The sequence below is a fragment of the Lagenorhynchus albirostris genome, chromosome 6, assembly GCF_949774975.1.
Source record: "Lagenorhynchus albirostris chromosome 6, mLagAlb1.1, whole genome shotgun sequence".
Taxonomy (NCBI): Eukaryota; Metazoa; Chordata; class Mammalia; order Artiodactyla; family Delphinidae; genus Lagenorhynchus; species Lagenorhynchus albirostris.
The window spans coordinates 71,151,329-71,177,255 of NC_083100.1; the positions used below are offsets into that span (position 1 = coordinate 71,151,329).

General features: G+C 40.5%; 1 protein-coding gene across 5 annotated transcripts in view; it reads left to right on the forward strand.

Moving 5' to 3' along the window:
- Window positions 1–25,927, forward strand: part of ITGB6 (integrin subunit beta 6) — a 143,665-nt gene that overhangs the window by 37,850 nt on the left and 79,888 nt on the right. For 3 of the 5 annotated variants that reach the window (XM_060152798.1, XM_060152800.1, XM_060152801.1), the window contains exons 2-6: window positions 13,849–13,900; window positions 14,421–14,496; window positions 15,244–15,323; window positions 17,937–18,141; window positions 18,755–19,001. In XM_060152798.1, the coding sequence (XP_060008781.1) occupies window positions 14,436–14,496; window positions 15,244–15,323; window positions 17,937–18,141; window positions 18,755–19,001 (593 nt within the window). In that variant the 5' untranslated portion in view covers window positions 13,849–13,900; window positions 14,421–14,435. Of the gene's footprint in view, window positions 1–13,848; window positions 13,901–14,081; window positions 14,241–14,420; window positions 14,497–15,243; window positions 15,324–17,936; window positions 18,142–18,754; window positions 19,002–25,927 lie in introns of those variants that run through there. The other 2 variants (XM_060152799.1, XM_060152802.1) reach the window with 2 other exon arrangements.

Genomic DNA, 25,927 nt, shown 5'->3' on the forward strand with positions numbered 1-25,927 from the left:
TTGTTGCCCGAATGGGAATCAGTAGGTAGGGTAGGGATGTTATACCCACAATGAAGGTTGAATAAATGTTGAATTTAAGACGTATAGATCAATGCATTAATTATTTGCATACATTTCTTTAAAACTTTCTTTAAGAGCTTTTTGTTTTCCACCTTGGAATCATTGTTGGGACTCCTCTCTGGCCCCTCTCAAAACTCAGGGTCTCTCTTAACCTTGGAGCTCAGGAGGATCTGGAAGTATTGGCCTAACCAACATCAATGGTAGTCAAAATTGACCACATAACTCCCAAATACTATACCTTATTCAGGTCATGCTTGTTTTACCTTTCACAGGGCCAACTTATACATTTAATTGGGTGATCCAAGAACAACTGTGTGGCCTGCATCTGTATATCTGATGTCTCAATCTCATTTCAGGGATAAAGGGATGGAGAACATTTCAGTGGATTTTTGAAGGTCTAGAAAAAGGGTCTTCAGCCAGCATGACTAGTTTCCTTTCCTTCCTTAGGGGTTCTGAACTTTTTTGGTCTGACATGAACCTCTTTGACTATCTAATAAAACCTATGGACCCCTTTTCAGAAAAAAAAATGTCTGAAAGAAAATACATACAATTAGAAAGAAAGCCAATTAGATTGAAAAATAGCTATCAAAATACTGAAAAACAAATTTTTGTTATAGTAACACACATACCTCTTTATTAACACTTTATCAAAGCCCAGTGGCAGGTCTAGTGACTACTGTGATTTGGACACAATGATAAGTGTTGACAACATTTTAAGATACCTGCAACAACTATAAAGTGATATGAAAAATATGTGTGATTCCTCTTGGTGAGAATTACAGGTACTGCTAATGACAGTGGTTTCTTGTCTACATTTATAATGAAGGAAATGTTTAATTTCAGTTTGTGATAATGCAAATGATACAACTTATTTCCCCTTCCAAGGTCATGGACCTCCCCCCCCACCCCCCACAAAGGTGCTGTTAAAAGATAGACCTCAGGTGAAGAACACATATATTAAAGAATTGTTTCTAAGTAAAACGTAAGTTATCAGTGCTCATGGGAGATCATCTGGATGCTTATTCAGCAATGTGGAGGTGACCCACTGTCGCTCTGGGAAGCTGCTCTGTAACTAGCACCGAGCATCATGCTTTACCCAGGGTAGATGCTCAGTGCAAATCTAGTGACTGACTGAAGAAAGGGTCGGAGAGACAATGGAGTGGGGTTGGACTTGGCTTTCTAAAGGCCCTTCCTGCTGCCCTAACATTCTGAGACTGTGGCTCTCTGACAAATGCAGAAGGAATTCAGCGAAGCCAGCTCGGAGCCCTGTGGCTGCCAGAAGTGACCGCAGGAGACAGTGCAGGCGGGGGGTGGGTGGAGAAGCAACGCAATGCAGTGGGGTTGGAGTGAGTTGTAACTCTGTCCCCAAGATAAAGATCTAGATCAGAAAGTGGGGTTGCTGCGTGCAATGACTGCAGAGGGTAACCAAAGGGCAGAGAAACAGCTGAGACTTTCCAGCTGTTTTTTCTGCTGCATGTCTATCAGCCTGGGCAACGGACAGGAAATTCATTCATCAGCACCCTGGCTCGTAATTCTCTTGAAGAGGAGATCATTTATAAGCTTAAAGTCCTTCAGTGTTTCTGACAAGTGTCATTAGCTAAAAAGGATGCCCCTCACTCCTTAGCACATAGAAAACGTATACGAAAGGCTGAATTCAACCTTGTGAAGTTCCTGGCAGGGCTATATGTTAGAAACTAAGAAGACCACAATATGAAGCAATTATTAAGGATAATAATAGTCATATAAACTAGACATAGATGAGTGAATTTATTTCAGTTGAGACATTTACCTAAGTTAACACTTTTGTAATGGGGGCCTCATATTGTGCAAAAGAGTAATAATAAAAAGGGCGGCTGTGTTTGAAACATGTCTAAGCCAGCATCAGGTATCTAATGTAATTTTATCTCATTTCATCCTCACAACAACGCTGTGTGCATTACCGGCTCCTATAGCGGTTTGAATGGTGGTCCCATCAAAAGATATGTCCACCAGAAACTGTGATCTTATTTGGAAAAGGGTCTTTGCAGATGTAATTAAGTGAAGGATTTTGAGATGAGATTATCTTGGATTATTGGGTGGGCCCTAAATCCAATGACAAGCGTCTTCATAAGAAGAGGAAAAGACACAGAGAAGGAGAACACACAGAGGAGAAGGTCGTGTGAAGAGAAGGCATAGGAGTGATGAATCTACAAGTCAAGAAATGCCAAGGGTTGCTGGCAGCCACCAGAAGCGACGAGAGAGGCATGGAATGGACTCTCCTTCAGAGCCTCCAGAAGGAAGCAACCCTGCCAACGCTTTGATTTTGAACTTCTGACCTTTTGAACTGTGAGAGAATAAATTTCAGTTGTTTTAAGCCACCTGGCTTCCTCCAGAATCTATCTACTCAAGGCTCTGAGAATCAGGGAGCTATTGTCCTATTACTGAAAACTGCCCACGTGACTATGGCCAGTCCCAGACCAGGGACACCTGGATCAGGTATGCTCACCTCTCTGCTGCCTGAGCTGACAAATAACTTAAGAAATTCGTGCTGAAATAATACTACTAGGGTAACAATAGACAAAGGATAACCACATGCCTGGAGTCAGACTGCCTAGATTTGAGGCCAACTTTTCCACTTAGTAACTATGAGACCATGGGTAAGTTATTCAGCCTCTCTCTGGGCCACATTTTTTCCTTTTGTATGATGGAGAGAATTCAAGAGGAGCCTGAGGAGACATGACAACAGATGTGATGTGGTTTTCTGGATGGGATTTTTTTTTTTTCAGATTCTTTTTCATTACAGGTTATTACAAGATATTGAATACAGTAGGTCCCTGTTTTTTATTCATGGATTGGATTCTTCAATGAAAAAGGACATTAAGTAAAAACTAAGGAAATTTAAATAAAGTTTGGACTTCAGATAATAATAATGTATTGGTTTATTAACTGTAACAAATGTACTATACTAATGTAAGATGTTACTAATAGGGAAAAAGAGAGAAGACTGGTGTGAGGTATATGGGAACTCGCCGTACTAATCTAAAACTCTTCTAAAATATTAAATTAAAAGTAAATATTATTTTTTAAATGGGGAAAATTTCAGTACCTCACAGTGCGATAAAGATTTAGAACAGTGCTTGGCACATCGTAAGAGCCATCGTTAGCAATTATTGTTTTACAGTGAGTATCAAGACCGAGGAATTAGTATTTGCAGTGTTCCATGAAATAGGCTAAATAATTTTTTTTAAAGTTAAGATGATGTTATATTTTTTAGATGCTATATATATATTTTTATAAATCAAGAACCTTTATTAAACAAACTTTTAAAAAAATTTATTTTATTTATTTATTTTTCCTGCATTGGGTCTTCATTGCTGCACACGGGTTTTCTCTAGTCGCAGAGAGCGGAGGCTACTCTTCCATGTGGTGCGCAGACTTCTCATTGCTTCTCTTGTTGCAGAGCACGGGCTCTAGGCGCACGGGCTTCAGTAGTTGTGGCATGCGGGCTCAGTAGTTGTGGCTCACGGGCTCTAGAGAGCAGGCTCAGTAGTTGTGGTGCACGGGCTCAGTTGCTCTGCAGCATGTGGGATATTCCTGGCCCAGGGATCGAACCCATATCCCCTGCATTCGCAGGCCGATTCTTAACCACTGCACCACCAGGGAAGTCCTAGATGCTATATTTTGATGCTATATTTTTAGGGTAAGGTTGTCCAAAATCTGCTACTAGATTCAATTTTTTTTAACACCTACATTGTATTTTACCTTCTTTTTTGGCAAATCAAGCAGAATGAGTTACAATGACTCTGCTATTTTGACATTCCACAAGGTAGACACATTATGTTTCTTATATATTCACTTAGATTCCCATCTCAATGAGAGAATAGCACTTTTATTGTTAAAGAAGGACATGAAACTGACCATTGTACGAAGAGAGGTTTTTCAGGAGAATGATGACATCAAGAGCAGAGATCCAGACTCAAGCAGACTGTTCCCACCTTGCCTGAAGCCGTGTGTCCTAAGACCCTGAGAAAGCAGGAAAGACACAGATTTGTAACAAATTGTCGCACGCTTTCTCACCTGAAGAGAAGCTTCCTACCCAAAGGAGAGGATGCTGTCGTCTTAAGGGAACTACTCTTCTAGACCTTCTGCAAGCAAGATGGGTTGGTTGATAGACAGACAGATGAGAGCTTGAAGATGAGCTCAACAGCTCAAAAAGGAATAGGCAAAGGGTTGACTCATGCAGCAACGGGGTGCCCTCTGCCCAGGGGAGAGTGTATCATAGGACGGCAACATACAGAGGTGCTTGGAATCCTTTTCACAAGGGAAGCTAGCCTAGCTTAAGACTGTAATGTTTGGGCTTTTAAGTAATCAAGGTCAAGACCTGGGTATGAGTTTAGCGATGAGTCATCACTACTCCAAGTACTTCATCTGAACTATCATCTAAATGGAACTGCCCTCTGGACTTCCCTCAGAAAAAAGAATTTTCTCCAAGAAGATCCATCTTGAAATGGATCTTGAAATGGTCTTTGAATTGGATAATGCATTCACAATGCAGCAGGAAACAAATGAATTCACATCAGGATTTTCTGAAGAAATCTGGCTACAATTTTTTTTTTTTTTTACAATTTTTTAATTGATTCTGGGTCTCCTTGACAGCAGGATAGGTAAAATTTCATAAAACTTTCAGTACATCTGTACTCTCTTCAAGTACCCCTGAAACCATATCAGGTAGAAATGCTAATACGTACGTGGAGGAAAAAAGGCTTACTTTTTGTTTAATTGTTAAACAAAGGTAAGCAATTTTCTTCACTGTGGGGCTTCTTAGGGTGTTTAATAGATGAGTGTGTATCGCCAATTTCTAATAGGGGAGATTTAATAGTCTATATTAACTAAACTATCAGAACATTTCACTTTTAGGGCAAGGAGTACAGTTTGGGAAATAATATTGATACATGATTATTATCTAAAGTCCATACTTTATTCAGTGCTCTTCCTCTAGGGACATACATAAAAATAAGTCATTCTGTAGGTTAACATTTAAATCCTGTCTTCCTCACCCTTGATTGCCTGAAGTTTAGGCTCCAAACCATTTCTATAGATTATACCATGCAGCAAACGGCCAGCCATCCACCAAGGTCTGGACTGAGACCAGGGCTCACAGCTGCATTTTCCATGCTATTGGACACGACTCTACGGGTTTCCAAGATACCATAACTTCATCCATGTGTAAGGAATATTTGCCCCCCAGACCTCCCCCAATATATGCAACTAACAGCAGTTTTCTCCTGCCAAAATTTTTCACTATATGTGTTTGGGTCGGAACTTTAAAACTTTGAACTCGATATAAAGAAAATTCTTTTTTTTTTTTGGCTGCATTGGGTCAGTTGTGGCATGCGGGATCTTTTCCTTGTGGCGCAAGCTCTTCGTTGCGGCGAGCGGGCTTCTCTCTAGTTGCGGTGTGTGGGTTTTCTCTCTCTAGTTGTGGCACACAGGCTCCAGGGTGCACGGGCTCTCTGGTTGATGTGCACGAGCTCAGTAGTTGTGGCGCATGAACTTAGTTACCCCGCGGCATGTGGGATCTTAGTTCCCTGACCAGGGATTGAACCCACATCCCCTGCATTGCAAGGCGGATTGTTTACCACTGGACCACCAGGGAAGTCCCCAGAAAATTCTTAATGAATGTTGAAACTACGGTTGAGCCGTTCGCTGCACCAGGCATGGGTTGAAACCCTGTCACTCTCCCGTCAGTGACATCTGGAAGGGCCATCTGCAAACACAGCTTCACCCAGAGTGGTGCTGAGACGACAGGTCGCAGGACAGGCGGGCGGCTGTCATACTCCCTCAAACTAGCCTCTCACATCTGACAGCTCATTGGAGCCACTTTTTGTCTGAAAGTAATTACACCCAGCAATATATAGATTCATTGCTTCTGTTGTATAAAAATCCAACTTACCTTTTAATTAGATGCCAGCAGAGTTTGCTTTTAAAGGTTTTTCTTCTTTCACCTCTTCTAATCCGGTTAATTTTGAATAGCTTTTTAGAATAATTTACTGTTTGGTCTTTTTAACGATTAGGATGTTTGCATCACACTCAGTCCTTTTCCCTATCCGATTTTTATAAACGTACTGATAGGATTCAGTGAGTGGGCATCAGCCACAATCAGAGAGGTCCCTAAAATGGCAGTTGAAATAAACCATCCATGGACCTCCTCAAGGATATTCCTCAAACGTAATCATTGGTCACCATTTCCCTCAGCTTTTTAAAGAATAACAAGCTTCTTTAGTGTTGCGGCTTCATAAACTGCCTCTTTAAGGTGAAAAGAAGTCTGAAATCCTACTTTGCAAGATTCTTTTTTTAATGTATAATATGTCCATCTCACCTGCCTTCCTACAGTGGCCTAATGAGGAATAGGTTTTGTTTTGTTTTGTTTGCGCTACGCGGGCCTCTCACCGCTGTGGCCTCTCCCGTTGTGGAGCACAGGCTCCGGACGCGCAGGCTCAGTGGCCATGGCTCACGGGCCCAGCCGCTCCACGGCATGTGGGATCCTCCCGGACTGGGGCACGAACCCGTGTCCCCTGCATCGGCAGGCGGACTCTCAACCACTGTGCCACCAGGGAAGCCCCAGGAATATGTTTTTTTTTTAATCTGTTAGGACAGACTCTTTTGCTACTGAAGCTGACCCCAGTAGTCTACCTGTGCAGCCAGAGAGGGCTGCAGGACCACAGGGATATTGCAGGTTTTCTTTTGTTCCCGCAAACCAAGTCACGGTGAATTCCAGAATAGAAGATGCCAGCTAATCACACTTTCACTGGACTGAAGGAATGCGGACAACACAAGCATGTAGACGGTCTCACCCTAGAGCACTTCCTGCGTAGTTCTGGCCTTTGCTGTTCTGCCACAGAGCACCTTTTGCACGATTATCATTTCATGGGTTATGAGAGTTGACTAGCGCTCACTGTGACTCTTTTGATGGGCATGCACTAGACCATGTGTCTCTGACACACCTGGAGAAACCTGCTGGTGATGGTGGGGTTGCCACGTGGGAGCCTCCATTACTCTTGGAGTCATCCTTGAGCCCCCGCTTTCTCTCCTTCCCTACAAGCAATCCATTTGTAAATCCTGTCTGCCCTGGGAGTATATCCAGCAACCAATCACTTCTCACAACCTTCCTCGTCCAAGCCTTCATCTTTGGCCTCAAAAGTTGAAATGGCCTCTGATAGGTCTCCCTGCTTTATCCTTGCTGCTTCTAGAGTCTCCTCAGAGGGATCCTTTCAGAACATAAGCTATATCATCACCTACTGAAACCCCATAAAAACTTCCCTTCACACTCAATACAAATCCAGAGTCCTGACCGTGGCCCACGGGGCTCTGGTGACAGCTCTTCACTGTCCCTGTGCCCCTCTGGCTGGTCCCCTGTTACCTCCTTGTGATCACCCGTCACTCCTCTCCAGTCGCACCGGCCACCTTGCCTTGCTTGTCCCCAGACACTCCTGCCAGGGGGACCTTGTACTCATGTCACCTTATCAGAGGCTTCCCTGGCCACCACACCCTGCTCACTCTCTGACCTCTTACCATTCTTTGTTTTGTTCAGCACGGATCACCATCTGACATCTTTATTTGTTTGGGTGTCTATTGTCTGTCTCTCCTACAGGAACACAAGCTCCACGAGGCAGAGATCTTGGTAGTTTTAATCAACACTGTGTTCCCAGAACAGTGCCTGGCAAGTAGTAGGATCTCAGTAGATACTTCCTGAATGAGTGAGTGAGTGAATGAATGATTGAAGAATCAGAGCTTATTTTTGCTAATAATGTCCACCCCATGGCAACCCCAGACGTAAGAGATGGTGCTCATCAGAAAAAAAAGAAAAACTTTGCTTAAAACGAAGGAATCCTAACGTCGGGTTAGACCACTAGAGTTATCTTTTGAAAGGAAAAGAGAAAGAGTGCTCAGCAGTTTTGCAAGCTGTGAATGAGTGAATTACTCTGCAATCAACGTTTCCGTCTGTTCACATGGACTTCCTGCCATGACGTACCATTTGCTTCATAGATGGGGAAACGGGCAATGGAGAGAGAGTCGTTCTGAGAGTCAAAGCCGATTAAACTCATATTCTCTGATATTTTATGGAAAATCTCATCTGTGGATTTATTCCACAGCTCAAAGACAGAAGGAGCTCAGTTCTTTTAGGATTTCAAAATAAGTTCCCTAACAATTTCCTTGAGTACTTTTCCCAAGCAGGTCTGACGTACAAGATTGGCATCAGACTTGCCGAGGGAGAACCGTCCTCCTTTTCCTAGTAGGTGACTGACTCCTGCGCTCCAGAGTGAGGTGCAGGGTGGCTGCCACCGGAGGCCCAGGAGTTAATCAATCCGGAGTCATCGCCGGCCCACAGGAAATGCCGGCCACCGCCCTCTCCTGGACACAAGGCCAGGCCCAGCGCTGTCACCGTCCCCTGAAGGGCAACAGGTTTTGTTTCCTTAGCTTTTAAGTGATTTTACGGATGTAAATCAAAGGAGGAATAAGAAAAATGTTGTACAATCCAGGGCCACATTTCTGTCTCGTTTTTGGTGGTGAATGACCCACAGGATGAACAACAAGCAAAGCAAAAAGGAGACAGCTGGATACAGAGCTGGAACTAGGGGCCTAGAGATGGAGAGACAGACTTACCTAAATGTTCCTTGGGGAATTTAAATTCTTGCTGACAGCTGCTTTAGGATTCTCCAAACATCTCTTATGTACCAGGAGGCAGTTTGCACGGTGATGTGGAGCTCGGACTTGGGGGAGAAATCCGTCTCCAGGGCTCTGCTGCCTGAGCAGCGTTGCAACGGTGGGCAAGTTCCATAGCTTCTCCTGCCTCAGTTTCCTCATCTGGTAAATGGAGGTCAAACAGTTCCTACTGCTGAGGGGTATTGTGAGAATGAAATAGGTCAACACTAGGAAAATATTGAACAACGCCTGACACAAAGGAAGTGCCCAATAAAGCTATCTACGATAAACACAAATCCTGAGTGAAGTCAGATGGGGATTTACCATAAACAGATGGAGCCTCAGTCCCAGCCCCTAGCTTGCCCAGGTGCCTGGGAGCTGCAGGTGGCTCCAGGTGGGGATGGGAAGCCAGATTGCCACTAGGAAGCATTTCTGGGTAAGCATTTCTGGTTAATTTACCTAATGTGGTATCAAGAAGAAAGGGCCTGGAATCTCTAAGGCCTCAGTAATTTGTTGTCATGGTTTTGTTTTATTTTTCCCCCTCTCTCTTTCTTACTTTAAATAAATATACACTTTTATATCCAATTTATTTCCCATTTGCATCCCTTTTCTTAAACAGGGTCCCCCAAGTTATACAATCTTCAGGCCCTACCCAATCTGGATTCATTCCAGAATGGTATAATTAAATCTTCACCATAATCCTGAAAAGTGGATATTATCACTATTTCACAGACTAGAAACTAAAGTGCCGAGAGATACGTGCTATCCCTGAGGACATACAGTAGGAGTAGACTCAGATACTGTACACCATTCATAGCAGCATTATTCACAATAGTCAAAAGGTGAAAACACCCCAAATGTCCAGCGACAGATGAATGATAATAAAATGTGGTATATCCACACAATGGAATATTGTTCAGCCTTAAAAAGGAATGGAATTCTGCGACAAGCTACAATGTAGATAAACTTTGAAAACATTATGCTAAGGGAAATAAGACAAACAAAAAAGGCTTCATTGTATGATTCCACTTATATGAAGTACCTAGAACACTCAAATTCATAGAGACAGAAAGTAGAATGAATGGTAGTTTCCGGGGGATAGAGGGTGAGGGAAATGGGAACTTATTGCTTAATGGATACAGAGCTTTGGTTTGGAATGATGAAAAATTTCCGGAGATGGACAGTGAAGGTTGCACAACAATGTAAATGTACTTGATGCCAATGAACGATACACTTGAAAACAGGTATAATGATAAATTTTATGTTATGTATATTTTATCAAATTAAAAAAAGTAAACTCCAGACTAGAATGTAAGTCCCAGGCCACAAAAAATTTCTCTAGCACTTAGCGTGTTGTGGGCATTACACACTAAGGTGACAGGAAACTGTTACACATCCTTCTTTATTTTCATTATTATTATTTTTTTTTGCGGTACGCGGGCCTCCCACTCTCGTGGCCTCTCCCGTTGCGGAGCACAGGCTCCGGACACGCAGGCTCAGTGGCCTTGGCTCACGGGCCCAGCCGCTCCGCGGCATGTGGGATCTTCCCGGACTGGGGTATGAACCCGTGTCCCCTGCATCGGCAGGCGGACTCTCAACCACTGCGCCACCAGGGAAGCCCCGCACATCCTTCTTTAAAAGAATTTTTCTGAAGATGTTGAAATGTGAAATGAAGGTGTCCACTTCCAGATTCTGTGCCCCCCAAGTTACACACATCTGAGGTCAGCCATAGCATCCTGTGGACAGCCCGCCATGCAGTGTATCACAAACACAGTTACAGCAGTGCCAGACACAAAGGGATAGCATTCATTTCTACGTTTCCTTTCAGCTACTCAGCATGAAATGCTTCATAGAAAGACAACTGGAGGGAGACTTGTCACTGGTACTTGAAAGAAAGCTGGTAACATAGCAAGACCATCCCAAGAGCTGGCAGTCATCACTAAGGTCGCTACAGTTCAAATTGGCTCCCAGCCAGGTTTACTCAGTGTTTGCTCTCCCAGGAATGTTTTCAGGTGCCCTGGGGCTGGCCCAGCTGACCCTAGATGGTTATTCTCTGATGTGAATGATGGGCTGGGTCCGGGAGAGACCCAAGCCAAATACAGTGAGTCAGATGGGTTCCTGAGGTCAGGGTTCCACTGAAGACAATCTCAGAAGCAGAAGGCAGCTGAAGAGAGGAGTGCAGGTGACATGGCTTCCCTGGGCTGTGTGGTGCTCTGCTATCCCACCCACGCCTCAGCTCAGACGTCTTGGCCCCCAGATGGAGTCAGAGTCCCCAGCTGGGGCTCTGAGCATTTGGGATGGTAGGATTCTATCCTATGGGCCCAAGCAGCCTGTCTGAAAATCTAAATGGTGTGACTTAGGATCTCTCGATTTTAAGAAATACAGAGACACCCTCAACAACCCATAAGCAATGGGAATTTGTTCTAAGAATACACATTGTTCCAAGAGACAAGATCCTGGGGAAACCCAGGAAGGGCCGGGCCTCAGAAAGATCCAATCTGGAAGGGCATTTGGAATCATGGCAGCTGTCGGCCTGGGCCGTGTTCCTTCCCCTCGGCAAAGTAAGTCTGTGGGTCTAACTCTAGTGTTTTCCATTCATGTGACTCAGGGGCCCTTCTCGGCTGCTCTGACTAGTGATACGCTCAACCCACCCCCTTGTCTACTCATTATAGATTTCCTCTGCCTTGGGCTTCTGTCTCCTCGTAGCTGCCGATTCTTCCTAGTATGGACTCACTCCAGAGGTCTCACTTTTCCTTCCACCTGAGGTCCTCTCTCTGCCAGCTTCAGCTCCCATTATTGAAGCCCAGTTTTAGTCTGTATTTCCCAGTTTAAATTCCATATATATACAGAAACAGAGGTAATTAATCTGGTTGGCTTGGCTAAGGGGACAGCGTTTTCCTTCGGGCGGGTTTATGCAGCGCTGGCCAGTTTATGGAACACGTAGGGCTCCCTGCACCCCCGGGGGCATGGATGGGTACTTTCCAGGAGAGGGCACCAACACCACAGGAAGTATTCAGGAAGCCAGAATACTTCCCCTGCGCCGAATAACCTGCCATGGATTCTCCACGGTGGTGCCAAGATAAAAGCAGAGTGGATGGAGGTTTTCTTGTAGCGTTGTTCGACTTTGTATGTTCTCTTCAGTTCTGCCCCTGTCCTCCACCCTGCATTTTAAGTCTTTACTCAGCTTCCTCACAACGCAAGCAGGGGACGTCTTTCCTCTCTCCTATCTGCGCTCACTGCGTGTCTTCTAAAACCATTTATTCATTTACACATCTGTTTACTCAATATTCATGGAGTAGCTGCTTTGGCACAGGTAAAATACTAGACGGCCAAGACAAAAAATGTATCCATTTAGCTGATGAATATTAATTGACCACTTACAAAGTCTGGCATTATGCGACTTGCTGGGAATAGAAAGATAACTGAGACACTGTCCCTGCCTGAGACATAGTAAAGAATTCAATAAATACTTGTTGAATAAATCAGTGCCTTAAAGAACTTCACAGTCTACTGGGGGAGAGAGGCAAGGATCTTGGCAACTACAAGCACATTGGAAAGGGCCATCCTGGGGAAAGTCCACAGGAAGGGAGGCCTGGCGAGACCAAAAAGGTCTCCCTAAGGGCGTTGATGTCTGTACTGAGACCTGGACGAGAGCTGAGTCAGCCAAGTGAGAAGAATGAGGAAGAAGCACACGCCTCCAGACAGCACAAATGGTGTTGCTCAGCCTTGGAGGTAGGGGAGGGAGTGCGCATCACCGGGGCTGTGACTGAGGACAGATAGGAAACAAAGCAGCACAACTAGGATTTTAGGGCTGGGGTGGAATTCTGTACGTAGGCTAGTAAAACAACACACCCTTCCTACCCCTCTTTCCTCTTTTTTTTTTTGCGGTACGCGGGCCTCTCAGTGCTGTGGCCTCTTCCGCTGCGGAGCACAGGCTCCGGACGCGCAGGCCCAGCGGCCACGGCTCACGGGCCCAGCTGCTCCGCGGCACGTGGGATCTTCCCGGACCGGGGCACGAACCCGTGTCCCCTGCATCGGCAGGCGGACTCTCAACCACTGCGCCACCAGGGAAGCCCCCCTCTTTCCTCTTGAACCCAGATTTATCATTTTTCATAGCCCTTGGGACAGCCTGATTTTAAGAATCTGTCTGTTCCCCAGCCTAGAATATATACTTCACAGGCCAAGAGCTTGGCTTTGTTCACTGACATATCCTCTGCTTCTAGAACAATACTTAACACAAAGTAGACGCTCAATAAATATTTATTGAATAATGGATGGATGAATGAATACATGAATGACAGCTAATACAGGATACCAGTATTAACCAGGGGTAATATGAGGGACACAGATATCTGTGCCTTAATCTTTCTTCTTCAACCTAAATCAACTGATTTCATATAACGTATTTTTCTCCCAAAAGGTATCCTCTCAAGTCTTTAATAATTCTGGTTTCTCTCTGAAGGATTCTTGCCATGTTCTTGCAGATTCCTGTGTATGATGGAGTTCAAAATTGAACATAGCTTTCTGAGAAGAACCTGAGCAGACTATAATTAGTTTTCCTCTCTTCACAAGTTTCACATGCTTGCCTAGAAATATACCTTTAAAAGATAATCTCCCAGGACATAAGCAAGCCACAGAGAAGCCTGTCTAAGGTCAAGCAGTTTGGAGAGCAACAAAATAAATATTTGTTTGCAGTATCTGCAAACCCCAAACACTGTCTGGAATATATTAGGAAAAATTCATAATCAAACTCCTGAAATTAGCCATAGATTGTTGTATTTTAAAGTGTCACTTTTCTGTTCAACAAATAAATATCTTCTATGTGCCAAGTAGTGAGCTGGGAGCAGGGACCGTACATGAGAAAGAGAACTTGGTCGCTATGCGGAGGAGAGGGATTCAGTATCTTGGACACCATTGTTTCTGTTTCCATTGTTATTGTTTGAGACTAATTTTGAAATATTATATTTTTTCTAATAATGCATTTAAATAGGAATTTTATACTTATGGAAAAATATCTTTCATCCAACTTAAAAAACAAGGGAACACAGTATTTTGCTTTCCCTAGACTGCCTTCTAAATTATAAAATAATGATTTTTATTTTTCAGAGTTCATCTCAATTCTCTGAAAGGATTTAACAATGGAACATAAAAATCTCAGGTATTTTCCTTTAGCTCATTTTTTAAACGCTCCTTATACATAACTTACATATTTGTGTTTTATCATCTTTATTGTTTACATTAAATTATAATTATTTTAGAAACAACTTTAGATCATATTTCAATTGCTCTTTTGACATTTCATCGATCAATATTTTACTAAAGGTGTCAACTTTCTCTAGGATGCAGAGAGACTAATAGAATTTACACAAAAATTTCTACTGAATGAATTTTCCCCACCTTCTTGGTGATTGTACACCTGCCTTCCTTATAAGGAGAACAAGGAAGTAAATCATGCTGAAGTTGCTCTTAAGCACAGCTTTTCTTCTTTACCTGTCCAGGTAGCTTCTGTTTTCATTTCAGTCTTAATGAAAACTTTTTTATTTACATCTCAAGTTGCTTTTCAAAGCAGTGTAAGTAGTATTTACAATTTTACACTTCAAGAAAGAAAGACTTTTAACGATGTTCAGCTTTAGTCTTGTAATGTTGAAGGTAATTCATTTTTTAATCTGTCTGCACAGCGAGAACTGAAACGGATGGGGATTGAACTGCTTTGCCTGTTCTTTCTATTTCTAGGAAGGAATGATCACGTACAAGGTAAGACTTTAGTTCTCCAATATATTGCTTTCGTAGTGTGCTTGACAAACCTGCCGTGTGATTCAGAAACTAGATCAGAAGTCATTTTTTATTTGATCTGTTCAATTGCTCTTTTGCCATTGAACGAACACTTTAACAAATTACAGGCAGCCGCAAGGCTGTTCCCACAGCGAATGCTCCGGGCTTAAGATAAATAAATACAAAGGTTGCATGGGCACCTTAATGAGAGAATTAAACAGCACTACTGCACAAGAGGACTTCTTAATACTCTTGTGACAACCATTTTGGTAACTTTTCTAGCTACCTTATTGTACAACAGGGCCTTCCACTTGAGAGTGATAACCTTGAGAGAGAAAAGGGACTTAGTTTTTAAATAAAAATACAGTACATTTAAGAGAGAAGCGTTCTTTAATGGGTACGAATAATTTTTAAAAATTTAAACGGGGATGATACTGAATGAGGACGATAACTATGATGATCCTGTATTTGTGAACGTTAAGATATTTTCATATTTTAAGAAAAAAGAGAGTGATTATTTTTGGCTACTAAGACATGCCTGTTTTCAACGTGATAGATGTAAAATAGGAAGTTTACTATGGATTGCTCTCGTCTTGAGGACTGATCTTTGAAGACTAAGAAATGAACTTTGGTATTGTTTTGTTCAAGTACCTTAAGAGCCGTAGATCTCGTGAATGGAGTGGCAGGGAGTGTGCTGAATCCCTTGTGTCTTGCTGGGTTTAAAAACAGGTGGCTGTTCCATGGGGGATGCAGAGACCTGTGAGGACTGCTTACTCATCGGACCTCAGTGTGCCTGGTGTTCTCAGGAGGTAAAACAAATGACCTCAGCGTGTGTGTAAAAAGTGCACTTACATTTACGGTAATTCCATCCTTGAGTGTTCTGATAGCTTCCTGCTTTCTCTAGGGTTATAGAAGTAAAACAGATCAGGAAAGGAGAATGTAAGCGTTTGTGATTCCAAGTGTCCTTCGTGTGATTACATTCAAAAGCAATTTGAGGACAGAGTGAATATCAAAGTATTCTGAAATATATGTAACTCAAGATTCCTTATTTAACCTGATGCCTCCTCTGATGTTAAAGCCATTTCTAATTGCTTACATGTAAAATGCTGAGGCTCTGGGTAACCAGAGATCATGAAGTTGATAATTTTCAAACATACATTTGATTTCAATATCATAGTTGTATTCCATCTGTGGACCAGCATCCTTTCTGAATCATTACTAGGATCTGAGGGAAGTGTTCTAGGCTTGGGGTAAACTTTACTGTTCAGACATTATCCAGTTCTTTTAAAAACTATGCGAGCTTGGTGACTCTGTACCACACTGATGACAAAATCCGAAACAGACATTCCTTATCTGATCAAACTGAAAACTACATGAAGGTAGCAGAAGGGGATTGGGGAATGTATAACAAGCCATCCAGAACCAGTGTCTCCTGTGACACGACTAGGCAATCTGTAAATGATTCCTGGTAAGAAGGAGCTGCCTTAGCTCTTTCTGGAATGAAAGCAGTTCTCTGCTGAATCTCATAAAGAGAATCTAAACACAAATCCAACCATACGAATGCCAAGTTCAGCAAGAATTGAGTAGCATGTTCAAGGGGAACAAACCTGGTCGCCTAACTCAGGTCCAGGCTGTCACTGTGAAAACCCACATTTCGGTTACATGTGTCCGTGGAGGCGCTCGCAGACCGGAGCACAGACACAGCTCACTCCCCCGCTATCGCCTCTGCTGAGGGGGCTCAAGCAGAAGGGCAGACAGTTATGCCATTTGGAGCTCACGTATCAAAAGGAGGTTTGGGAATATACAAAGAGCAAAAATTCCATATTTCTTGACATTGACTCTCTGAAGAAGTCAATGTTAGTTTCATGATAGAGACATAAAACAACAAATCAGTCTAACAAAATGCCCATCTCTAGAATTTTCACTTACGTGCTCCTTTAGCACTTATTGAAGAGAGGCTTTTAAGTTACTATGGATAGCTTTGCTTGTGGATAATACTCAAGTCAAATTTCGTAGTCAAATACTCGTAGTCAAATTTTCATCCAATTTGAAGGCCAGATTATTCTGAGAGGTCACACTGATATAACAAATAGTAGAAGTTAGAAGTAGTGATATCAGTAGAGACAGCTGGAGCAAAAAGTAAATTAGGCTTCTGCTTAGAGCAGATAGAAAATAGGTTCCAGGGTTAACACTGCCTCTGACCTTTTGGCAGACAGAGTGATTACAGGTGGTAGCAGTGACACTGTGTTAAGAAGGATTCTGAGGTCTTGTCAAGCCATGGTTTGCTTTGGATGCATCATGGGAAGTTACAGAATTTGCTACCTCTCTCTAAGGCCTCGAATATACACATGCCTTGATGATAGGTAACACATTATATTCTCAAAAAATCAATTTCCAAAGAAATGTAACTTTCTTAGTTGGTGAAACAGGAAGAGTGGCTTAGAATTCTGAATGAGGAAAAACAATATGAGCTTGGTTTGCTTCTCTCCAAGTATGAGAATCAACGGGCCCCAAGATCAACCTTGCCCAGAGCCTCAGCTGCTCTAGAGCAGCCGTGGCTATTAGGTGAGATAGGTGTTTATCTCTCAACTGCATCTCTCTGTTCTGGGTGTTCCAGGGTTGGATGGCCACATTTCTGCCTGAAAACACTTCATCTCACTGCCTCCAGATACCCAGGTGGATCAGAGGGGAACTGGGAAACTCCCGAGTCCTACACAGAAAAGCAGTCTTTTACACAATTTCTCTTTCCCTTCCCTTCCCCACATCCAAATGTTGGAGAAATTTCTAAAAGACCTTAAACTGGAACACTTTAAGACCCTGAGTTTAAAGTCCCCAAGAGGTCAACTTTAGTGAAGTAATACTGTAATAGAAGGGTAAATATATCCATAAATTAAACTGGGACAGAGAGTAGTTAGGGAGATGTCACAATCTCTGCCCTTTAGGAAGCCACAGAAAAAGCTCTTTGTCACTGGATTTGGTAATAGACACACTGAGAGTCTGGACAGTCCCAGGATTCCACAAACCTACAGGTTATCCTGAACAGATAATTCACACGATGATGTCAACTCTACAACCCAGCTATTTCAAGGATCTGGTCACAGCACAGGAGATGTTGTAAAGGAGTGAGCGTTAAAAAAAAAAGAAAGAAAGAAAAGAAAAGGCAAAAAGAAAAAAGAAAGCTGTTAAGTGAATTCTCCTGAATATAATTAAAGGAAATTTCAATTTTACTGGCAGAATTCTCTGGTTATTCTGCTATAACTTAAGACCTACAATCAATGTCAGGCATGTGGGGGTATGGTATACTATGACAAGATGCCTAACTAGAAAGCAAGCAAAAAGTAATCATAAGAAATGTCTTCTTTTTTTGTCTTTATTGTCATCTTTTTCTCTTTATTGTTTTTTGTTTTTTGTTTTTTTTTTAGAATTTTACCCATCTATCTGGAGTTGGAGAAAGGTGTGATACTCCAGCAAATCTTTTAGCTAAAGGATGTCAACTAACCTTCATCGAAAATCCTGTCTCCCAAGTAGAAATACTTATAAATAAGCCTCTCAGTGTAGGCAGACAGAAAAATAGTTCCAGCATCGTTCAGATTGCCCCTCAAAACTTGGCTCTTAAACTGAGACCAGGTATGTTATGATTTATACACTCACTGGCTCATGTAAATAAATCTAACATCACATGTAGTAATACTGTTATTCCATTAATACACCTTGTACCGTATTACATATCATTGTTTGTGATGACTCAGATTTCCCATTCTTAAGGAAATAGAGAGTTGCTAGGCTAACACTTTTCTTTATTCACATTGGTCACTTTGCACTCCAAATGTGTTACCAAAAAGAGCCTTATCTAATGGTAACCATCTGAATTACTCAAATGTTGCTAAGGCTTACCTCACATTTCTTCAAGGGTTGTAATGTAGCTTTAAACTCCTCTTTATTTTCTTCTTTTCTAAACCCACACACACACAAAAAAAATTCAGCTTATCTTCCATCTAAATGGATGCTAGTTCTCCCAAGGAGATATAAAATATCCTAACTTTCACCTCCTTCAGTTACTCTAAATTCACTGCTGAAAGATTTTCATGGGTGTGTTCATTTATAAACTTTACCACACAGTGTATGAAATTGTAAGTATCTTCAGTAAGTTCTTATTGAAATGAAACAGCCAGTGATTGCCTAGTCACAAAGAAGTCTCCATGTGTTTTTATGATTTGCTTTTCTTGCGGGGGTGTTGCAGGCAGTGAACAGACTCTGCAAGTTCAAGTTCGCCAGACCGAGGATTACCCGGTGGACTTGTATTACCTCATGGACCTCTCGGCCTCCATGGATGATGACCTCAACACAATCAAAGAGCTAGGTTCCCTGCTTTCCAAGGAGATGTCTAAATTAACCAGCAACTTTAGACTGGGCTTCGGCTCTTTTGTAGAAAAACCCATCTCCCCTTTTATGAAAACAACACCAGAAGAAATCGCCAACCCTTGCAGGTAAGTAAATGATTTTCTGGCATCTTTGAACACTGATTTCCTGTAGAGCTGGCCCTTCTCTGAGCTGTAGGAGCTTGCTAAGTGCCTGGCAGTTCCCTCCCATCCGGTTGGATCTCTGCAGCTCTCAGTTGCCTAGGTTTTCAGAGCCAAGGGGAAGTCAACTTAATACCTGATTCTAGCTTGGGTCCTCACAGCATCTGCAGCATCCGTCTCGCTGCGGAGGTCAGTCTGTGACAAATTTGGCTTTGTGCGCTGCAGACAAGAGGACCAAGTCTTTCACTGCAGGTTCCACTGGCCTGAGCCCTTCCCCAGCCCCTCAGAGGCCTTCTATCCTCAATGACCACCACTCTCTGAGGCTATTTGACAGTAACCCACACTTTCTCAGAGTATATGTCTCCACTCCAATGATTGCAGCCAAAATAACAGCTTTTGTAGCTACCTCTGATATACTTTGGGAGATGTGAATTTCTCTTATTGCTTGGAAAAGCCCTTTGTAGACTTCACTGTTGTCAAATTCGTTAGGAATTTAGGCAATGACTCCATTATAATATGCTCTGATCGGCTACTAAAACCATGTATTATCCAGGTGATGGTCAAGGGCAAGTTTCTTTGAGATGACTTACCTGTACATATCAATGACATGGTCAAAATAAAATTATTTGATATCCTTCTATTGAAAAAGAGCTTCCATTTGCTCTGTGGCAGACCCTATGCTAAAGATTTTACATAGATGACCTCATTCAATCTTCATAATAGCTTCAGGTCAAAGCAGGCTTCATCATCCCTATACTCAGAGGAAGTAACAGAGGCTCTGAGAGGTTAGTAATTTGCCTGAGGCCACCTGACTAATCAGTGATCTGTACCAAGATCTGGGCTCGTCCAAAGCCAAGCCTTTTACTCCTATAAATATAGTATATATGTGAAATGGCTTTCCAAACATACACTGACTTTGAACACTAGTATACACCCAAGGAATCCATCTCTATAGAAGACAGTTTTTATAGTATCGTTTTAAGACATTTCAATGCGGTTCCCAACTAGAATCTGACAGCAAAAAGAAAAAAAAAAGTATATATATATATATATATATATATATATTTTTTTTTTTTTTTTTTTTTTTTTTTTTTTTTGCGGTACGCAGGCCTCTCACCGTTGTGGCCTCTCCCGTTGCGGAGCACAGGCTCCGGACGCGCAGGCTCAGCGGCCATGGCTCACGGGCCCAGCCGCTCCGCGGCATGTGGGATCTTCCCAGACCAGGGCACGAACCCGTGTCCCCTGCATCGGCAGGCGGACTCTCAACCACTGCACCACCAGGGAAGCCCCAAAAATATTTTGACCTTGAAAAGAATTCATCACTGATTGCAACTCTTAGGAATTGTGTTTGGTTGCAAATATCAGAGATAATATCTGTTCCCAACCCCCCTTCTTGAGGTATAATTGACAGGTACTAAAATACACACAGCAGAAATGTTCAGTTTCATGAGTTTTGACAGTTGAATATACCAATGTAAGCACCACTTAAAACATGACATAGAACATTTCCATCACCACACAAAGTTTCCTTATGCCCCATTACAGTCAGTTGTGCTTCCCCAGAGGCAACCACTTTCTGATTTCTATCAGTTAGATTGGTTTTGCCTATTCTTGGATTTCATATGAATGGAAAAAATGGTATATACATTTTGTGCCTAGCTCTTTTGCTCAACATAATGTTTTCGAGATTCTTCCCTGATTTTGTGTTCACCAGTAGTTTGTTCCTTTTTGTTTTAAGTAATAGTCCCTTGTATGAATTTATTATACTACACTTTATTTATTCATCTATTGATGGACATTTGGGTTGTTTCCCAATTTCTGGTGATCATGAAAAAATACTGCTATGATCATTTGCATATAAGTCTTTGTGTGGATGTATGTTTTTGTTTCTCTTGCATAGATACCTAGAATTAGAATTGCTGAATTGTATGATAAGTATAATTTTAATTTTTTTAAGAAACCATCAAATTGTTTTCCAAAGTGCATGTACCATTCTGCATTTCCATCAGCAATGTGTGAGGGTTCCATTTATTTCAAATCCTTGTTAATACTTGTTAATTTCAGTCTTTTTAGTTTTAACCATTCTAATAGGTATGTATCTCATTGTAGCTTTACTTTGCATTTCCCTAATGACAAATGATGTGGAACATCTTTTCATGTATTTTTTCCCATTCTCATATCTTATTTTGTGAAGTATCTTCTCAAATATTTTTCCTATTTTTAAAAATTAGAGTTTCTTCTTAATATTGTATTGTATAAGTTCTTTGTATATTTGGACAAAAGTTCTTTGTCAAATATATTTTGCAGATATATCCTCCCAGGCAGTGGATTGTATTTTTATTTTTCTATCAATGTCTTTGGTCAAGCAAGTTTTTAATTTCGATGAAGTCCAGTTAATCAATTTTTAGCTTTATGATTAGTGTATTTTTTTGTCCTGAGACATCTTTGCCTATCCTAATGTCTCAAAGATTCCTCCTCTGTTTTCTTCTAGAAGCTTTGTGGTTGAAGCTTTTACACTTAGGTCTATGATCTCAAATTAGTGTTTCTGTTTGGAATGAGGAAAATGTCTAGGTCTATCTTTTGTTTACATGCAACTATCCAATTGTTTCAGCACTATTTGTTAAGCAGGATTTTCCTTTCCCCACTGAATTATCTTGATGCCTTTGTTAAAAAGCAATTGACTGTATGTGTGTCTAATTCTGGACATTCTATTCTGTTCCATTGATCCCTTGAATACACCCATGTTACCAGGTAACCATTCATCTGCTCACTCATAATGTCACCTTAGGGAAACCGCTTCACTTCTCAGAGCTTTAGTTTGGAATAATAATACTGATCACACAGAGGGGTTGTAAGGAGTGGGTGAGATGATGAAAGGAAGCATTTGATATTGGGCTTGACCATGAAGCTCTCAGTAGGTGGTAGCTACTATCAACACCAACAGAGTGGGGTAAAGGGAGGCCAGAACACTGCCCAGGTTTCGGTGAATGGGAACCCAAAGGAGGATCACATATTTGAGCTCTTGAAAGGTCAGCATCTTCCTATTTCATAGAGGTTTTTCTTTTATTCTTGTTGGCAAAATTTACCATTAACTAAAGTTATAAATAATGAGTTCTTTTTTGCTGCAACATTATATTTTTTCCTTTCTAATCACGCCCTTAATTCTCCCAGTTTCTCTGTCCAGATTCCACTCGCCACACATTTACACACCAAGAACCCAAACACCAAACACAGAAGTCAATCCTTTGATCAATCCAAACCTTATAATTATGGAATAAAATGTTCTTTAGTACAAAGGCAATGAGAGGTAAGAGAAAAGAGCATGGCGTTTTCCAGACCTGGGCTTAAATCATAACCTTGGAGCTCCCATCTCTTCATTTATAAATGAGGATAATAATATTCACTTCCAGGGCTAATCATGAGAGCTGAATAGGCTCAGAACATAACAGACATTCAAAACCAGTTTTAATTCTTTTTCTCTCATTAACACTTATTTTCTCTAGTTATTTTTGTCTAATGGTCCTCAAATTTTTAGATCTCAGGACTCTCTTACACTCTTAAAAATTAAGACGTCCAAAAGAGCTTTATATCTATCAATATTCAGTGTCTTAGAATGTAAAACTAAGAAAATATAAAAATAATTATTTATCAATTTATTTAATAATTACAATGAAAAATACACTCCATATTACTATAATAACACACCTTTAGGAATAATAACTACATTTTCCAAAACAGAACAAAAGTTAACAAGATGAGTGGCACTATTTTACATTTTTACAAATCTCTTAAAATATCTGATTTAAAAGAAGACAACTGGCTTCTCATACCTGCTTCTCCATTTAATCTGTTGTAATACTTTGTTTTGGTTGAATTCCATGAAGAAAGTCAAACTTCACACAGATATATAGTTGGAAAAGGGAGAAGCAGTTAATAGATTTTTCCAATAACTGTAGACGTTCTTCTTTGATATTACATTCAAACTGTACAAGAGGTAAATTTATTTTCAATGTGGAATCTGAAAAAATATCAATGAACTTCATATTTTGTTACATTAAAAACCATTGGTCTGTTTTGCACTTTGAATCACTCTTTTACTGGTGTGTGTGTGTGCATGTGGTTTTGTAATATAACGCTTTGATCATTTGGAAAATGAAGTTTCAGTGAGTTATGTAGATCTTCCAAATTTCATGATATAATAGCTAAAAAAATCATATTTGTTAATATCATCATTAATCCCATCAGATAAATCTTGAAGTATTGGGAAGTCGTTAAGCCATGGGTGGCAGATGATAATTTTCTGAAGTTCTAATTTTCTAGTTACTTCAGATTTCATCATTGGCAACAAATACTGATAGTCGTTTTCCTGGAAGTAGCAGGCTTACTTTCTTCATTTTTAAGAACATGTCTGCCAAAAACTTAAGTTGGAATGATAGTTTGGCTTTCAGATCAAATGACTGTTCCATAAAATAGGCCAGTTCAGTTCAAACAACCGCAAGTGTTTTTCCACTATAAACATGTATTTCAATGTGCAGCAGTAATGCTGTATGCATACTCCCCATGTGGTCACACAGAAATATTTTTTAAAAACACGTATCCAAGGGTGTAGACTTAATAAAATTAATATCTTTTACTGCTTCATCAAGGACAATCAAGTGAAACTAGCATTTAAAAAAAAATTATAAGGAATACCAGGCAGTTTGGTGCCACTGCCTTGATCTGTGCTAAGGCACCAGCAGTTTTATTCACCATTGCTTTGCATCATCAGTGAAAAAGACAAATAACATCTCTTATTATTATGAAACACGTTTGACCTGAAAAACTCTCTGAAAAGGTGTCAGGGACCTCTGTGGGTCTGCACACCACACTTTTAAAACCTCAGTTTTAATCTAGTCTCTAGTGCTTTTTGAAGTAGCTTGCGTTCTTTATCTTCGTTAGATGGAAAGTCACTAAAACTTCGTTTCACCACGTAAGAAGCCTGAATAGTTTACGTTTTTGAAAGAAGTTTCTCTTATGCTGCTGTCTAAGAAACATCAAGAAAAACCATATTTTCTCTATTTTCCTATTTGTAATGAATTGTAATATGCATTTAAAAATATTTAACAGCACAAAGATAAAATTTTCTCCATCGAACATTTTGAGGGATTTTTTTTTAACATCATTTCACGTTTGATTTGGTGTTTTGTTTTATTTTTGAAGACTTGAAGTGAGGAATTCATTGTAGTTTTGCAAAAGAGATAACTGAACCATGAAATGCTTAGATTTCCTATATGTACACACAAAAAACCATATATGAGTATATAATATAATTTTTAATAACAAGCCCAAGTGAGAATACAGACAAAAAGAAGAAAATGGAAATCATTTCTAATCCCACTCAAAAAAGATGGTGTTAACCTTTTAGTATATATCATTATAGTCTTACTTTATGAACTTTATTTAAAGTTTTAATAAAAATATAAGTAGCACTTTTTATATTGTGTTTTACAATTTTAAATTTGAATGCATTTTAAATGCAAATCTATTGTTGTCTAGGGACTCAAAATCAAGTTATTCAGCAATGAGTAGTTCCTTCAATTTCTATCTTAGAAAATAACAACCAAATATAAGCATTTGTTGGAGGAAGAACTTTGACCAAAATAGGCAGCCTCCAGTCAAAATTTTCTGGTGTGACCCAGCTCTGACATTCTGCTTTGTTTTAGCTTCATTCATCTCCCAGCACATGAATATGTTTATTGAATTAAATAAATGTATTCCCCTTTCCAAAAGATTAGAGTTCTAGTAAGAACTACATAGCAAATAATTCTAACCAACAAAAATGCAAATTTCTTACCGAAAGATAGGAATACTAGTTCTCTGGCTCCAGAAGATTCTCAAATGCCATTTTGGTACAGTGTGAACCAACACCCCCAAATAAAAGATCAAACGAAACATTTCCAAGACTAGTTGGGCTCCAGGGACAATGGTATACTTCACACAATTATATACTTTTTATAAAATACTTTTAATGTAATTTTTACAACAACCTTGTGAAGTAACTATTATTATCACCCTCATTTTAGATAGATAACTATTTAGTCTTTTTATTCTAAATCTAATGGCATTTTCTTCTACCCTGTAGCTGCTTTAAATACTACAGGAGCAATTAGGACAAATGCTACCTTATTATCATTTAATAGGTTAACTTTTTTTTTTAATTCCTCATTTCACATTTCAAAATACATTCATCTTTGAAGGGAAAAAATCGACTATATAAAAATTTTTAAGGTATATATCCAAAAACATTGTAAACAAAATTTAAAAACAAACTACAAAGACAAAAGTTTGATACTATTTAGAGATAGAGTTCTTAAAATCATTAGAAAATAAAAGATACCCCATTAAGAAAATGGGACATCTCAGACTGTACCATTCAGTGCTGGCCACCTTTAACCCCCCCTTGTTCTGAAATCTGAGGACGCATCAGATTATGACCTACTTTTTGTGAAAGTCTACTGACAGGAAGTAAATGATTATCCTTGCAGACACCAGCATTCTGGTTCTGGCAGAGCTCCATTTCTCAGTGTAAACAAATCCATAGTCATTCTGACTTATATATATATAGTTGATTCTCATCATTTACAGAAGTCTTGTTCTGTAAATTCTCCTCAACAACTGCATTAGAGAATGCTGAGCATTTCTCCTAGGGGAGACACAGGGTTAGGTTCCTACGAGTCTCTGGTCACGTTTCACCAACTGAGCAATACATAACTTTTGTTTTCTGTGTGTTTCTATTTAAAGACATCTTATTTAATACATATTGTGGATTTATTAATGTTGAAATCACAGCCAACAGCACTGTAACTCATGCCAGAATAAAGTTTAGCTAACATGTGTATTTTTCCCATAAGACA